Raw genomic sequence first — 17080 nt, forward strand, 5'->3', positions numbered from 1 at the left:
TGTCTCTCCGCATCTTTGATTTTTGCTTTCGGGCCTACGTGCCCGCGTAAATAGATGGAAGGCCGGAGTGCCTTAGTCGATACATGATACATGTTTTTGGGGCCTGTGCGCCTTTTTGATTTGATGGACGAGTGTGCCCGAGCTGACATGATGACTTTTGACCGGCCGAAGCGCTGCATGCACAGTAGTATTCCTTGTTTCGATACGGATAGATATGGATTAGCTATAAAATTTGCATTTTCAGTTCATTTTACTCTTGCAATGATCTTAGAGTAAATAAACGCTTGCCACTAATACCATGCTTGCATTGATAATGTACCGAGACTGTTCACAAACACGCACACACGCACACACATGATTGACTCGGAGAAAAACGAAAATGTACCCCAGGATACGGTTAGGATACGAGGACACGAAATATTGGACCTTCAAAAGCCAAAACCCAGAATATTCTAACTTGGATAAAAGAACACCTTCATGAGGTCATGAATACACAAAATGACTCAAGAGAGCCGACGGACTCGAGGAATACCTCCCGAAATGCAAAATTGCCCAAAATCCTTACGAAGGACACAAAAGGGACACGAGATGGGAAAACAAGACTCTATTATGTCCCGGACTGAAACCGACACCTCCGTACAGTCACAACAGGTCACCATGACCTGTACAGCCTGAGAGAAAAGGACACGACCTTCCGGAACGAGTTTCGACCTTCCGAAACACACATTTGGCCTCGAAACAAGCCACCGAGGGTTCAAAAACCTCGTTAAACGTGATATCTCGAATCCGATGCTTGGATATGGTTGCATATGCTCACATTGACTTGCCGGAACCACAAAAGTTGCAAAAGTACCCTTGGAATAGGATGCGACCAAAATTGGACAGTAACTGGTGAAACCTGTCAAAATGCAGGCTGAACCATCGCGCGAGGGAGTGAGAATGTCGCGCGATGGAGTGGATGGTGCTCTCTCGCGCGATGGACTGAGACCATCGCGCGATGGTTGGGCCGTGCCAAGCCACCTTTATTTGACCATCTCAGATTTTTGGACGTCCAAGCCTCGTCATCAACCTTTAACTGCTCAGAGTACTTCAGATAGGGGGGGGGGGGGTGGGGGCGGGCAGTGCAGAGATGCCCTCACTTTGAAGAAGAAAACGCCATATGGCATGGATGTTTGTACTGGGAAGGGACGACACTCTATGCATTCTGCCTATAAAGAGGCCAATATTCTGCAGATGAAAGGCATTTCTCCCACAGTTTGAAAGTCCCACGAGGAAGCGGAATGGCAAATAATCTTCCGGCCTTGATTAGCCCTTGGCTCACGGCCTTTGTTGCTGGAGATTGGCTGTCATTCCGGTTTCACGGGCTGGCCGCATTCCGTTTTCTTCGCAATGTGAGGGTCCGCCCAGAGTTTCTGAGGGCAGCCCTACAATTCTGGGACCCAGAGGTTCACGTATTCAGGTTTGGGATTAACGAGCTGTGCCCAACCGTGGAGGAATTCCAAGCATACCTCCAATGAGTTGCCTCGAGCGTGATTGTCATGCCGCCTTATAGGAAGAGCATGCCAAAGCTGTTACAGTCAAGTCTTGATATTACAAGAGGAGCGGCCGAAAGTTTGCTAACTGGGGGGCAAATCAATATCATGCGCCTAATGGAGTGGTATGGGCCAGAAGGGGACGTAGAGAACATAGCCGCGCAGGCTCGACGTCGATTTGCCCTGGCAATTGGCGTGCTGGCTGCTTATTTACTGGTATCTCCAAATGGGCAAGTCAACCCCATGCTGGTGAGCGTCGCCGCTCAAATGGGTGCCCGGAGAAACGTGGTACCACTGGTTCTGGCAGAGACACTCATAGGTTTGGATTTGGTTTCTTCAGGCCAAACAGACGTGTTCGGCGGTAGTCCACTACTACTGCAGGTTAGCTTAGTTCTCACTCAGCTCTCCTTTTTCCGGCTTTCACACGTTCTGTTTTTACCTCATCTCTCAGCTAAGGCTATATCGAAGCTCCTTACTTGTCTTTTCTCTCAAGCTTTATGTGACTTCTCACTTGTTTTTCCACTCATGCAGCTCTGGTTATCTGACAAATTGGGATTGCTCACAGCACCGGAAGCAAATTGGCCTCATCTGCCCGGCCGAATGCACTAGCAGGGTATGATCTATCCAGAAATGTCTGTGAATCAATGGTGCGCATTTATGAGAGAAATGCTACCGAACGAGATCACATGGCGGCATGAAGCTTTAAACATTCCAGACATGGCCCTGAGTTCTGCAGGATTTGAGAGAGTGGTGATAGCTGGGCTGACCGCTTTCACATTCTACATCCCCGGACGCATCCTTCGTCAACTAGGAATGAGCCAAGGACTCCACCGAGCTGGGACCGAAGATTTCCAAGTCCCCGCTTTCACTGCCCAGAATCTGAGAGGGTATAAGCACGACTGGGGCCTGCGGCGACTCGGAGGAGCAGACCCAGACTTTAGCACGGAACTTACGCACCGATATCAAACATGGCTAAGAAGGGAAATCGCAAGCAGGCAAAACAACAATTGACTTCTGACGAATCCTGATGATCTAGAATAAACCGTGAGCCTGTTAAGGCCTCGAGCACTTTATTCTGTCTTTATGCTTTAATCTTTTTAAGACTGCTCAGCCTGTGTAATAGAAGTTATAATTTGAATAAACATGAAAGTTCGAGAGTTGCCCCCTTTTGATCCAAGTGTTGAACCGCCGTGTCCCCCAAGTATCGGGTCGATTCCTGGTAATGGGAAACCGTGGATCAAGTTGAAGGATTGTGACCGAATCTCACAGAGAGATTGCCTACGTATCCCCTTTCAGGGAATCAGGTCAGCACGTAGTTCAGGCCAAGGTTCACTCGAGTATTTTAACTCTCCTTTTGCGCTCTAAATTTTGCCTAGTGCTGCCACTTCGGGTTTTCAGCCTAGCGAGCTTTGATTGATGCCTATTTATTTTTGCCTAAACCGCCTTCTCAGGTTTTCGGTCTAGCAGGCTTGCTCTAATTTTTGCTTGGAACCGCCCACCCTTGTGGTTTTCGGCTCAACGAGCTTCTCTCAGGGATAGTATCATTTGAGTTGATCCAGGTTAACCAGAAAGCTGAATTCGTTGCCATCAAGATCAATGAGCTGAGCCGCTCCCCCAGAAAGGATGGTCTTGATGATGTAAGGTCCGGAACGCTTGGGTCGAAATTTGCCGCGGGGGTCAAAAACTGGTGCGCGAATCTCTTTCGTAACCATGTCCCCTTCGACCAAGTCTCTAGACTTCACTTTTTTGTTGAACGCCCGGGCAATTCTCTGCTGATACCCCAGAACATGATACAGGGCTCGAAGCCTCCTTTCATCAAAAAGCATGAGTTCAACGAATCTCCCACTGAGCCATTCAGATTCCGAGAGTTCCGATTCTACCATAATCCTCAAAGATGGCACCTCAAGCTCTATAGGGAGAACTGCTTCCATCCCGTAGACCAAGGAATAGGGGGTTGCCCCCGTTGATGTTCGAATCGACGTTCGTTAACCCCAAAGAGCTAAAGGCAGTTGCTCGTGCCAGTCCCTGGCGGACTCTGCAGACTTCTTGATGATTGTCTCGACATTTTTGTTTGCCGCTTCAACCGCACCATTTGTTTGGGGATGATAGATCGTTGAGTGATGGACTTGGATCTTGAATTCTTCGAAGAGCTCCAGGACCCTGCCTTTGAAATGACTCCCATTGTCTGATACGAACGCTTGCGGAACCCCATATCGGTAGATGATGTTTTTCCTGATGAAGTGAGCGACTTGAACTGCCGTTAGGCTTTTATAAGATTCGGCCTCCACCCATTTGGTAAAATAATCTATGGCCACGAGGATGAACCTATGACCATTTGATGCGGACGGTCTAACCATGCCGATGACGTCGATACCCCATGCAGAGAAAGGCCAAGGCAAAGCCATGCCAAATAGGTTAGAGGGTGGAATATGCATTAGATTAGCGTGAATTTGGGATTTGTGACATCGCCGCACATAATCTACACACTGAGATTCCATGGTAGACCAGAAATAGCCTTGGCGCAAGATTTTCCTAGCCAGCATGACGCTGCTCATGTGAGGGCCACAGACCCCCTCGTGGATCTCCTCCATGATTCTGACAGCCTCGGCCCCGTTGACACAGAGCTTGTGCATTCCGCAATGAGACCTCCTATATAACTTTCCCCCACAAATGATGTACTGGGCGGCTATTCTTCGCAACGCAGTCTGATCCTTCTTGGAGGCCTCAGCCGGATACGTGCCATTCTCGACGAAATTCCATATGTCATGGTACCAGGGTAGGCCATCATTGACATCCTCAATGGCGTTGACATATTGATAAGCGGGGCGGTCCCGTTGTTCAATTAAGACTGGGCGGAGTTTGACTCCGAAGGGTAGTTCGACCATGGAAGCCAAAGTCGCGAGGGCATCGGCAAACTGGTTCTTCAAACGGGTGATGTGGGTGAAAGTTACTTTGTTAAAGCGAGGAATTAGCCCCTCCAAATCTTGATGATAAGGTTTCAACCCCTCTTCACGCACCTTCCAGTCCCCATTGGCTTGAGATACAACGAGATTGGAATCCCCGATGACTTCGAGTCGTTCAACGCCGAGCGTGAGTGCAGCCTCCATACCCACGATACAGGCCTCATATTCAGCTTGGTTGTTTGTAACATCGAAGTTAAGTTTGAATGCAAGCGGAATATGAGAACCATCAGGAGCGATTAGCAAGACCCCGATCCCAAATCCTTTCTGATTGGCCGCCCCATCGAAGTACAGAGTCCAGACGTCCTCGACAACTGTTAGCACCTCCTCATCTGGGAACACGAAATCTGCATCTTCCGGTCCATCCACAGGGTGATCAGCCAAAAACTCAGCGATGGCTCGCCCCTTTACCGACTTCCTCGTGACGTATTCGAGGTCGAATTCTGCCAGAAGGAGCAACCAGCGTGCTAACTTACCAGTGAGAGCCGGTTTCTCAAACAGATACTTGAGCGGATCCATTCGAGAAATCAATTTCACTGGGTAAGCCAGCATGTAGTGTCTCAACTTCTTGGAAGCCCAAACCAAAGCCCAACATGTTTTTTCCAAGGCGGTGTAGCGCTCTTCAGACCCAACCATTTTCTTACTTAAGTAATAAACGGCCTTCTCAACTCCCTAGTCACCCTCTTGAGCTAGCAAGCACCCCATGGATGTAGAACTCACAGATAAGTATAGAATCAAGGGCTTTCCAGGCACCGGTGGCATCAAGACAGGCGGGTTTTGCAAATAGTTCTGAATGGACATGAAGGCAGCCTGACATCTGTCCGACCATACGAACGGGGTGTCCTTCTTGAGTAGACGAAACATCGGCTCGCAAGTCAAAGTTAACTTGGCGATGAATCTGCTGATGAACTGAACCTTCCCCAAAAAGCTCCGCACTCCCTTTTCAGTCTCTAGTGGCTTCATTTCAAGCACCGCTTTGATCTTGGATGGATCGACCTCAATCCCACGCGAAGTGATCATGAAACCGAGCATCTTACCTGCTGTGACCCCAAAGGTGCATTTCTGTGGATTGAGACGCATGCGGAACTTTCGGAGCCTCTCGAAAAACTTCCTCAATACAGGAACATGCCCTTCCCGAGTTTTTGACTTAGCAATCATGTCGTCCACGTAGACCTCAACTTCTTTGTGCATCATGTCGTGCAGAATGGTCGAGCGGCTCTCTGGTAGGTGGGACCAGCATTTTTCAAACCAAACGGCATGACCAAGTAACAATAAGTCCCCCATTCAGTGATGAAAGTCGTCTTCTCACGGTCTTCTGGCGCCATAAGAATCTGGTTATATCCGGAGAAACCATCCATGAACGAAAGCAGGGCATGGCCCGCCGTATTATCAACCAGTACATCGATATGAGGCAGGGGAAAATCGTCCTTGGGGCTAGCCTTGTTCAAATCCCTGAAGTCCACACACACTCGAATTTGCCCATTCTTTTTAGGAACTGGAACAATGTTGGCAACCCACGTAGGGTATTGAGAAACCATGAGAAAACCGGCATCGATCTGCTTAGTGACCTCTTCCTTGATCCTCTGCACCCAATCTGGCCTCATCCGCCTCAACTTCTGCTTCACAGGTTTGGCATTTGGTAGTAAGGGGATTCGATGCTCCACAATTTCTGGGTCGATGCCGGGCATGTCTTGATGAGACCACGAGAAGATGTCACTGAATTCTGAGAGCAGCTCTTTGAAATCGTGATGTTCCTCTGGAGATAAAGTGGAGCCCACTTGAACCATTCGGGGATCATTCTCGTCTTTCAAGTTTATTAAGACTATTTCTTCTTTTAACGGTTGAGCATGCCTTTCGTCTTCCCTCTCGATGAGGGCACGGATTTCCTTGGGAATGTCCCCATCGAAATCTATCCCTTCATCGTCGGGGTCGACACAGTTTATATAAAGATCATTCAAGTAGTCAGAAGAGGATTCCTTCATTTTATAAGACCCTGCAGGGTCGCCAAGTACAAGGGAATCAAACTCAAAGTAAAAGCCATGACGTGGAGGGCCAAGAGGCACAAACTCCGACTCAGAGCTAGACTTAGACTCAAAGGACTCAACAGACTCAGTGTCAGACTCTGATACATCATCAATGCAAGTAAGGCGTGGTTTGAAAATGCAATTTTTAAGGCTACCCTTTGCTTCTGTGATGAGGGAGAGAGGGTCCTCGAGGTCGTCGGAACCGAGCATGAACACCTCGGCCTCTTCAGCTTCCTTGGCCAAACCCACCTGGGAGAACTCATAAAATAGCTGCTCCAAGCTCCCTTGATCAAAAGACATCAGCCAATCAGTCTTTAGCTTAGGTTGGCTAAGCTTCCTTTTGAACTCCGCCCTTGCTGGCTCTTCATCACTAGAGGACCAAGTGTCATCAGCGAAAACCTCAAACCCAGGCAGCAAATCCCCAGTGACTGAATCGATAAAAGGCTCAGGCTGTCCGGTGTAGACGTCATTCCCCACTTCGCGCACAAAGTAGCTGTCGGGTTCACCATAGAGAGATCGAGGTTTTCCCGTGCATTTCCTTCTTTTGGCATCCTTGGTAGGGGAAGAGTACCCCAAACCAAAGCGGCCCTCACAGGAAGGAAAGGCAGGGAACTCAGGGATCCCTTGTTGGTGAATCCCAAGGCCAAGACCAGGTAAATAGGACATCCTCCTCATGATGTCCAAGGCGACAGAGCTTATGATGAAGTCCCCATCCACGTTGATAGTCAAAATCGAACCAGAAGTGTCGAAAGAGAAACCCCCGAGATCAACGTCTTCCTCGCCGTGTGCAATCCCCAAAACAGGCGTGCCATCTTCCTTAAGCGGGCGAATGCCCGAGTCCCCGCAAATAGTCAAAGTTCCAGTAGGCAGTCCCAACATAACCTTTTGGTGAAGAGTAGACGGTACAGCCATGATGTCAGATCGGTGAAGCCACGGCCTTCCCAGCAGAAGATTAAAGGTGGCGGGGATGTCGACCACATGGAACTCAACATCCATCTCAAATCCTTCAGCGTCAAGTTTGAGCACGAGCGTGCCTTCGACCACGCGACGAGTGCTGTCGTATGCCTTAACAGCCAGATTGGAAGGTGCAAAGTCTTTCTTGGCTAGTCCCAAGCGGTAAGCCACCCTCAACGGGCAAACATTGATCGCCAATCCGTTGTCGATCAAAACAGTTGGAATCCAGAGTCCCTTACACTTGACAGTGATGTGCAAAGGGCGATTGTGATCAACCCCTTCGATCGGTAGGTCCTTGTCAGTGAAGACCACGGTGTGCTTCGAAGTAGGCGGGAGAATTATGGATATCATGGCTTCAGGCGTGACATCGGGTTGGATTTCAAGGCGAGAAAGAGTATGGCAAAATTTTTGACGATGCTCGCGGGAGGAACAGATTAGTCCCCAAAGTGATATAGCAGCAGGAATCTGCTCCAGCTACCTCTGAATCATGTCATCATTCGGGGAGCTAGGAGGTGCCTCAAACGGTGCAGACCTTGAGAATGCAGAAGGTTCGTTCCTTTTGTTAGAAGAATTGGACGAGCTCCCAGCCTGAAGATTGGAAGGCTGAAAAATTCGTCCACTCCTCGTAACGTTGTGAACGTTCTCTAAAGAGGGTACCGTTTGAAGGTCTTGACGGTCATCCCAAAGATTAGCAGGGACTTCCCCCAATTTGCGTTTCCCTTTGTCAACTGCCGGTGGAACCACGGGTACTTCCATACTTAGATCGAGGTCTTCAGCTAAATCATTCCATAGCAGCGACTCCCAGAAATCTGGATCCTCAACAACTACAGCCTCCTCAACAAGTTTCGTGTTAGCAATAAACGTGACATCCCAGAGTCCCCCATCGGCAAGAGAGTGGTTGACAGTCCAAACCTCGGACCCAACTTGGATATTTACCACATCATCAACATCCTAGAGATCTACTGGCGGAACAAGGCCCGTAACCATAATGCTGTGATCCTCCTCGGTCGGATAAGGCGGTGCGGGGCGCGAGAGTTCCTCGCTAATGATATAGAATGTAGGATCGTACCCAGTGTTAGTTACAGAGCCAACTAGCCTGTCAAGCGTAGAAGGGAGAAAGCATTCCCCCAAGACGCGAGTTTCCTCCTGAACGAGACCCTCTTCTATGAATTGAATCTCGTGATCGGGCAGAGCATACCCTTGCGGAGGATTAAGGTCGAATTCTAATGGAAACTGCCACGCGGGCTCGGGATCCCAATAGTACTCCTCCTCAGGCAGAACGGGCTCAGGCTGTTGAAAAAGCATGTTCAAAGAGAATCCATCCAAAGGGTCCAGCATGCCTGCCTCATAATTAGCCATCCAGGCGTCATACCAAGCATGGTTAAATGGGACATATTCGGGGTTCTGGGGGAAACCGTCCATCTCTAGCTCCGTCCACTCATTGATTATGGGGGCTGCATAATCATCATTATCGGCTATAGCCCATCCTACTGCTTGCATATCAACCTGCCGTTCCGGTAGAAAAGGGATAGCAGACCTAAAGCGGCTTATCAAATTTGGAGAGGAGTTTGGATCCGTCACATCAAAATACGGGCTGTCTAAGGAAGAAGCAGAGTTGAGCTGCACGGAAGGAATGGACTGGTGAAACAGTTCGCTGATGGAGGCATTGAACACGAACGTTCCATTTTGCAGGCGTGCGAGAGGCACATCGGGATTGGACGACTGTCCTTCTTCAAGATGGATGTAGGAAATCTCGGCTTCGGGCTGAGAAGGGATAGGCACGACCGGCCTGGGTTGGTTTGTTGAGGTTATATGGTCAGTGGGGTTGAATATAGTGGAGCTAGGGTTGATATGAGTGGAGCTGATGGATATTTGGTTGATGCGGGGAGCAGCATTGTGCTTTGGCAGGGAGTTGGAAAGGATGTTTGGTTTTTGGGTTGGTGGAGGTGGAGCATGGAGAGTTCCTTCATCTATGAGATCCTGGATCGCATGTCGGAGGCGGAAACAGAAGTCCGTAAGATGTCCAACCCCTTGGTGGTAGGCACAATAAAGGTTAGCTTTGAAGTTGGGTGAAGGGTTCTTAGGCAGAGGAGTCGGGTCAAGGGGTTTCGGATGCCCTGACTGGATTAACTTTTCCATGACAGATGACAGTGGAGCTTCAAACGCAGAGAAACTGCGGGACTGACCGCGGGGCCGGTTATTTTGTGGGGTTTGCACCTGGTTAATCTCAGCGACGCGATTGGTTGTATTGGAAGAGGAAGCATTAGCGCCGCTAGTTGCCGTGTTGGAAGATGTCCCACTGCCAAACAACGCATTGGTGTTTCCTGAGTAGACCCGAGGCTTTGGTTTCGAAGGATTAGAAGACTCCCCTCTTGACAGGATCCCGCTTTGTAGCGCATCCTCAATGGCCAACCCAGATTCGAAGAAAGTATCGAAGTTGGAGGAAGCTTGGACGAGAACTAAATGCCTAGCATAATCAGGCTGAAGATTGCGAGAGATGATTCGGAGCTGATCTCTCTCACTCGGGCGATCGGTCATCTGAGCAGCCTTCGTCCTCCATCTTTTGACAAAATCCGCAAAGGATTCCTTAGCTTCCATTTTCGTGGACTCAAGCTCTCGGGTTGTCATTTTGAGTTGGGAGTTGTAACTATACTGCGAAATAAACGCAGCACCGATATCCTCCCACGTCCTCCTTTTAGCGATGTCGAGCGACAAAAACCAGTGAAATGCGGGTCCTGAGAGAGTCTGAGGGAACAGCTGGGACATGGCCTCGGGTTCAACAGCCAAGAGTTTCATGGCGGCATGGTAGCCATAGAGATGAGTCTTCGGGTCGCCATTCCCATCAAACTTGGCGAGATCGGGCATTTTGAACTTGTCGGGGAGCTTAGCATTAGGATACAAGCAAAGGCGATCTAAATCAATTCCCCCGGCGCTGATCTTTTCAGACTTGGACACAGATTCCTCCAGCTTGACGATCTTTGCCATGAGAGCAGTCATGTTAGGATCCAGAACGGGTCTTGCCACAGCGAGATTCAGATTCGCAGCCTCCGGGTGAGCCTCTCTCGGGTTGGGCTGAACTATGATCCGCCCCGCATGGTTAGGGTCTTCAACAAAGACCGGTTCCGCATGGTCGTCCTCATCGACCTCACCTCCCACTTCTGCAGCTGGCGGAAGACGAGTGTTGATAAGGTCATTGAGCCTAGTGAGATTTGCATCGGTCTGAGCACCCCTTTGCTGCATGGTGGTGATGCTGTTCTGGATGTTCATGAGCATGGTTTCGAGACTCAGTGGTTGCGGATGATCTGCCATAATGGGGGTCCCGGATGAGCTTGACGAGGATGGGGAGGTTGGTGACGCCGGAGATTCAATTTCCTGGAGAATTGACGGTGATCCTGATCGTAAAGCGGCCAAAAGGGAACACGGAGAGTCTTCCGTTGTGACTGACTGAGCTTGCAACCTGACTAGCCTTTGAACGGAATTCTGATGCAGACGTTCCCAAGTGGGTTTGGCTTTCTGCCTCGATACTTTCCTTGGCGGCGCAATGGTTCAGAATCCTACTTTGCCTTGCTTTGCTGTAAGAAAAGGTTCGATAAGGGCCCTGCAGCAACCTTACTCTAAGCAAAAGACTTCAAAGTGATAAAGCAGCCATCGTCGTCTGTGTCGCCCTTAGACTCTAAGACTACAGACGAGTCTGTCTCATGATGTTCGGACACTGCCAAAATCCTCGGATTTCTTTTTGAGAGCGTGTCCTCGTTTGAATCGAATAATACTAAGAGATGTCAAAAATAGCCTAAGCCTCTGACTTTTCCGTTCTTGAAGTTTCAACTTTGAACTTGGAATAACTCGGGGTGAATGACGTGACACCTTAACCGGGGCGACGTAGGCAGCACAGTGCCATAGCCTGAGCGGTGTACGTGCTGTGCACGATAACCAGGGGGGTGTGAGTATCACGGCATTCTCTTCGTCGTTCCTTGTTTTCTGTTTGAGACTTCAATCGGGATATGGCCAAGGACTTAGAAAGTTTTGATTTCCCAAAGTCTTGTTGATCCTAGGACTTTTGAAAATCTAGCAACATGCACCGCGAAGATGCATGACTCTTCATCGGACCTAGTAGCGTCCTAATAAACATAAGATAGACTCGAAAGAGAGACAACCTAGAAGCCGCCCTAAACATGCCCCTACGCAAAACGGTATGTATGTACAGTGCATGCAATAGGGAAAGCAGTAACACGTAGACAATATATGGGGGTTAGATGCAAGTAGATCTTACCCTGCAGGTACCTGTCCTAGTTTGGAGAGTTCTAGTGCTTTGTATATGCATAGGCTGGTTTTGGCTTGTAACGGGTTCCTCGGACTAGAGCCAAGATATACCTCCCACTGCCCGCGTAATCGCAGAGCAACAATCGAACGGTAGAATGACTCATCATCGTCGAAGGTTGTTGGTCATTCGGGGTCCCCGGGCTCCGGTAAACCGTGCCGGATTGCCAAAACGATCCAACGGGGCTTATCCCACATCGATGCAAATGGAGATGCTAAAGAAGTTGATTAATAAAAATAGAATCGCGAATTCGCAAACACCCTTTTCAAATTTGGCTCACTTTATTTAATCAATGCTTAGAAGAAACTACACGAGAGAATGATCGGAAAAGTCCCAGATTGGATTGGCCGGACACGAGGTCCCGTTAAATCGCCATTCCAACCTTCGGCAGCGCGAAGCTCACCGTTTTGACAAACTTTTGTGGAATCGTTCTTCAAGTGTATTGAAATCTAAACATAGACCAATATTGGTAAGCTCCCCAGCAGAGTCGCCACTGTGGGCATGCGTGCCCGTTTTCGGAATTTCCGGATTCCGAGACACGAGGCAAGGGGGCCCGGGTCGAGGGAGCGCGAGCGGGGAAGCAAGCGCTCGCGAAATACAGAGTCGCCACTCGGGTTTTGAAGGTCCGACACCCAAGGAACCGTATTTCGAAGCACTTGCCGCGCTGTTTGATTTGAAAAAGTTAAGGAACTGATCCGTCATAACCATATCTGGGTTCGGGAGTCAGGTTACGAGAGGGGAAGGGTTTTATGGCACCCCTCTCGCCCAATCCGGAGATCGGTCTCTACTTAGGCATTTGCGAAAGATATTTGTTTGCGATTCTGTTTTATTAATCAATTTTTAGCCATTTAGGGCGGGGGAACAGTTTAAGGGGATTAAAACTGTAACATGTTTGCAGGATGTGATAAGATATGGCATGGGTTAGTGAGATGACAAGTAATAAATGGAATGAAGTTCAAAACGTTGATCATATATCAAAACAGCGCTGTGTATGATTTTGGCACAAACGAACAGCCAGCTTGCATGCGTGAGTTCATCCGCATGCAAGCGAACCATCGCGCGACATAACCATATACTCGCGCGAGTATTGACGCTTTACCAATAGTTTGAATTTCACCCCCTTCTGGGCTCTGGAAGGACCAGTGCTCACCCAGGTGCAAACCAAACAGTTTATGGGTACTTGAAAGTAAACAATATTACAGCCAACAGATGGAAATATTATGAAAATGCAACCCCTAAACAGTGGGGGTGTCTAAACAGAGGCCAAGGCCAGGTTGCTCATGCAAGGGCAGTCCCTGAAAGAGAGAGAACCATCGCGCGACAGATTGAGACAGCCGCGCGATTGTTCAGACTGGACTTCCAGGAATTGCTTTGCATACTTAGGGCTCTGAGACATGTTCAGGGGGATCCCAAGAGCATTCCAAACCAAAAGGAGCTTTAACTAAGCTAAAGAATGATTTTCAACATGCAAAACAGTGAGCTAGTACTTTTTGAAAGACTTAAGGAATGACTAAAAACACAAAAAGAAACTCAAAGACCAGGACCCCTTCCCCACGTGGTCCAATCTCACGCAGACAGAATTGTCGCGCGAGTGTATGGGACCATCGTGCGAGGGTTTTCCAGGTGATGGCTCTTGAAACCCTGCCAGCTTTAGGGCCAGAACTGGTATCGATTACCAGCCTTGACCCTGCCAGCCCCCCTCAGGGGTTCGAACAGTGAGCAGAAAGATATTATACCTTTGCTTGAGTGTCTTGGAGATGGCTTGAATGATGAGATGGTGAGATTTAGAGGGTGATTATGTGGGAGTGAATGGTGTGAGATGCTTGTGCTTGAGTTTGCCTTCTTCTTTCTTAGAGAGAGCTTGGTAACCCTTTTGCAAGGAAGCATGAGGGAGGGTATTTATAGGAGAAGAGGGTTAGTGGATGGCTAACCAAGGCCTTGTAACCAGCCAACAATGCTGGTTACAAATGCTTGGTGGAGGAGTGGGTGGCAAAGGTGATGGGAGAATGGGGGGTGAGGTGGTGCAAGGGGAGCCCCCCCCCCCCCCCCCCCCCCCAGAACGCTGTTCAGCCGAGAAAACGGGGTCACATAGGCCTGCAGCCTCCTGACCACCACGCAATCTGGGTGAAAATGACAGGTGTTGACCATCGCACGATGGAGTGAGACCATCGCGCGAGGGTCCAGCCAACCCCGCGATGGTCAATGGTCAAAGCTTTGACTTTGACCACCACCTGGCAGACGAACCATCGCGCGAGGGTCCTAGATTGTCGCGCGACATTCAGACCAAGGTCCAGGTTCTGATTAAAGGTTTTAAGGGCTAAGGATGGGTTCCTCACATGCCAAACTCAAGCCATTCCAAGTTCTCGAGACTGTTTCGACCTGATTCATCATCGGGGAATCAAGAAACCGAAGAAGAAAGTAAAACGATCGGGAAGTCAGATTGGGGTGTCTACACCTGAGGACTAAATTGTCCTTTCAATTTGATTTCCCATGTACAAATAACCAAGCTGAATACGAAGCAGTTGTTATAGGCCTTGAGATCCTTAGAGATTTAGAGGCCAGAGAAGTAAAAATTATTGGGGATTCAAACCTTGTAATCAATCACTTGGCAGGAACGTTCAAATGCTATAGTGAGGACTTGGCTCCTTATTATATGGCAGCAGTGCAATTAATTCAAGATTTTGATAATGTAACTGTCAAACACGTTGCAAGGAGTATGAACACTGAAGCCAACAGCTTGGCTCAGGCCTCAACAAGTCTGAAGCTAGCTCCAGAAACAATCCACAAGATCATCACAGTCCAAAAGAGGTTGTTACCTTCTGTTAGAAGGAGAGGTCTAGGACTGGAGGTATTTACTTCTGACTTCACAGGTGAAGAATCAAATGATGAATTAGAAAATGATTGGCGTACACCTATTATTTCCTTCCTAAAGAGGCCTTATCACAGAACCCCTAGGAAGGTAAGGAGAAGGGCTATGAGCTATATCCTCATGGGTGATGAATTATACAAGAAAACTTTGAGGATGATTTACTTTTAAGGTGTTTAGGGCACCCCGAGGCCACGAGGGTCATGAGTGAAGTCCATGAAGGAATTTGTGGCGCCCATCAATCTGGAATAAAGATGAGATGGCTAATCAGAAGGTACGGATACTATTGGCCAACCATCTTAGAGGATTGTATTTGTTTTTCTAAAGGATGTTAACCATGCCAAGCTCATGCCCAATCCAGCATGTTCCTGCAGCTGATTATCATGCTGTGGTCAAACCTTGGCCATTTAGAGGTTGGGCCCTTGACGTAATTGGAAAAATTTATCCGCCCTCTTCAAGAAATCATACTTACATCTTGGTAGCCACAGACTATTTTACCAAGTGGGTAGAAGCAGTACCATTAAAGTCTGTGGATCAACAAGAGGTAATCAAGGTGATCAAGGAAAGAATCATCCATAGGTTTAGACTACCTGAACACTTGGTTGCAGATAGGGGTACAATATTTATGGGAGAACAAGTAGTCAACTTTGCTGCACAGCAACATATTATTATCTCCAACTCTACTCCTTATTACGCACAAGGAAATGGCCAAGCTAAGTCTACCAACAGGACTCTTGTTAACATTATAGAGAAAATGGTGGAAGACAATCCAAGGGCCTGGCATGAATTTTTTTCTGAGGCCTTATGGGCCTATAGAACCTCAAAGAAGGAAACCACCAATATAACTCCTTATATGTTGGTATATGGGCATGATCCAGTCCTACCAATGGAGGTAGCAGTAAAGTCAGCAAGAATAGCATATCAAAATGGCCTCACTCCTGCAGATTATACTCAGGTCATGCTGATGGAGCTTGAGGACTTGGACGAGGTTAGGCTTGCAGCCCTTGATCATATGTTGGTTCAGAAAAGAAGAGTCACTAGATCTTATGACAAACGTGTAAGGAAAAAGAGCTTTACTGAGGGTGACTTGGTTTGGAAGGCAGTCTTCCCCTTAGGGGAAAAGAACCCAAGATATGGCAAGTGGTCTCCGACCTAGGAAGGACCTTACCAGATTGCTCAAGTCCTTAGAGGTAATGTCTATCTTCTTATGGACCTAAATGGCGGTCTGTTTAAGCATTTAACAAATGGAAAGTACCTAAAGCATCACTATCCTACTATGTGGGAGATGAGAGACTTTGGGAAAATTCAATCTAACAAACCATTGTGAGATTTTATGGCAAAGGCCGGAACAGAGGCCGTAATTCCTACTATGCAAAATTCATAAGGGCCTCAAGTTCAGGCCGCCTATCATCAAACCAAACCATTGCCTTGGCCAATTAGAGGAAAGTTCCAGGCCAGGCAAGAAGCAGATAAACTAATTATTACAAACCAAAGTTCAAAAGTGAAAGTTTTTGAGGTCAAGACCTACAGAAGGCCTTCAAGACTGCTTTTGAGGTTTGCCCACGAGGTGTCTAGGTTGGCAGCTGAGCTTCAAGTGTATCCCGCTGCCCACGAAGGCCTGGGACTTCTTCAACCAGGAGATTCAGCTTCATTTTCTAGCTTTTTGATCCAGCCTTCAGTTCTTCATGATGTTGGCCCAGGATTTTGGATTCCTTCCGAAAGTCTTCCATTCGGCCTTCAGCTTGCGCCAATTGGGTTTTGAGATCTTGAATTTCATTGGAGGTGGCAGTGATGCTTGCTTCATTGACCTTGATATCTTCCTTCAGCTGATTCCATTCAGAACTGAATTTGGTAAGCTCGATATCAACCAGATCCAATTCTGTCAACTTGGCATTAACCTTGTTAAGCTCGTGGGTGGAAGAATCATGGGACTTAATCATGGTAGGAAATTCTTTCTGGAAGTACTGAAGGGAGGTCTCCTCCGTACCCAAGGCCTGGGGACTTCACCAGCACTTCCATGGCCTTCTTTATACTCGAGGCTCGAGCTGGGTGGACAATAGCCTTGAAGTTCTGTAGAAGGGCCATCCTAAGAGCTGTTTTGGCCTCAGCAATTTCATCTGGTGTAAATTGAGATTGGAAAGTTGATCCAAGACCACTACCTGAGGTACCAGAATTGGCTGCCTTCAACAAGTCCTGAGCAGACTGAAACAAAGTATCTAGATCTTCTTCTTCTTCTTCCTCTGTTACGATGACAAATTCAGGTTCGACAGGAGGATCAGTTGAGGGGATAGGTTTGGTTGCTGGAGAGTTAGGCTTCTCTGGAGTCCTAGAGGATGCTTCGTGTTCAGGTTCCTGGTGAGGCATACCTAGCCCTTTGTCTTCCATCTCTGTCTCTTCTTCAAAGTAATCATCAATTTCCTTGGGAT

General features: G+C 48.2%; 1 protein-coding gene across 1 annotated transcript; it reads left to right on the forward strand.

Moving 5' to 3' along the window:
* The first annotated feature begins 14504 nt into the window (after positions 1-14504).
* LOC131330449 (uncharacterized) lies at positions 14505-15810 on the forward strand. Its single transcript, XM_058364032.1, has 2 exons — positions 14505-14747; positions 15016-15810. Exons 1-2 carry the CDS (start codon positions 14505-14507, stop codon positions 15808-15810), a joined length of 1038 nt encoding a protein of 345 aa, XP_058220015.1.
* Positions 15811-17080: the final 1270 nt, after the last annotated feature.

The sequence above is a fragment of the Rhododendron vialii genome, chromosome 1a, assembly GCF_030253575.1.
Source record: "Rhododendron vialii isolate Sample 1 chromosome 1a, ASM3025357v1".
Lineage (NCBI taxonomy): Eukaryota > Viridiplantae > Streptophyta > Magnoliopsida > Ericales > Ericaceae > Rhododendron > Rhododendron vialii.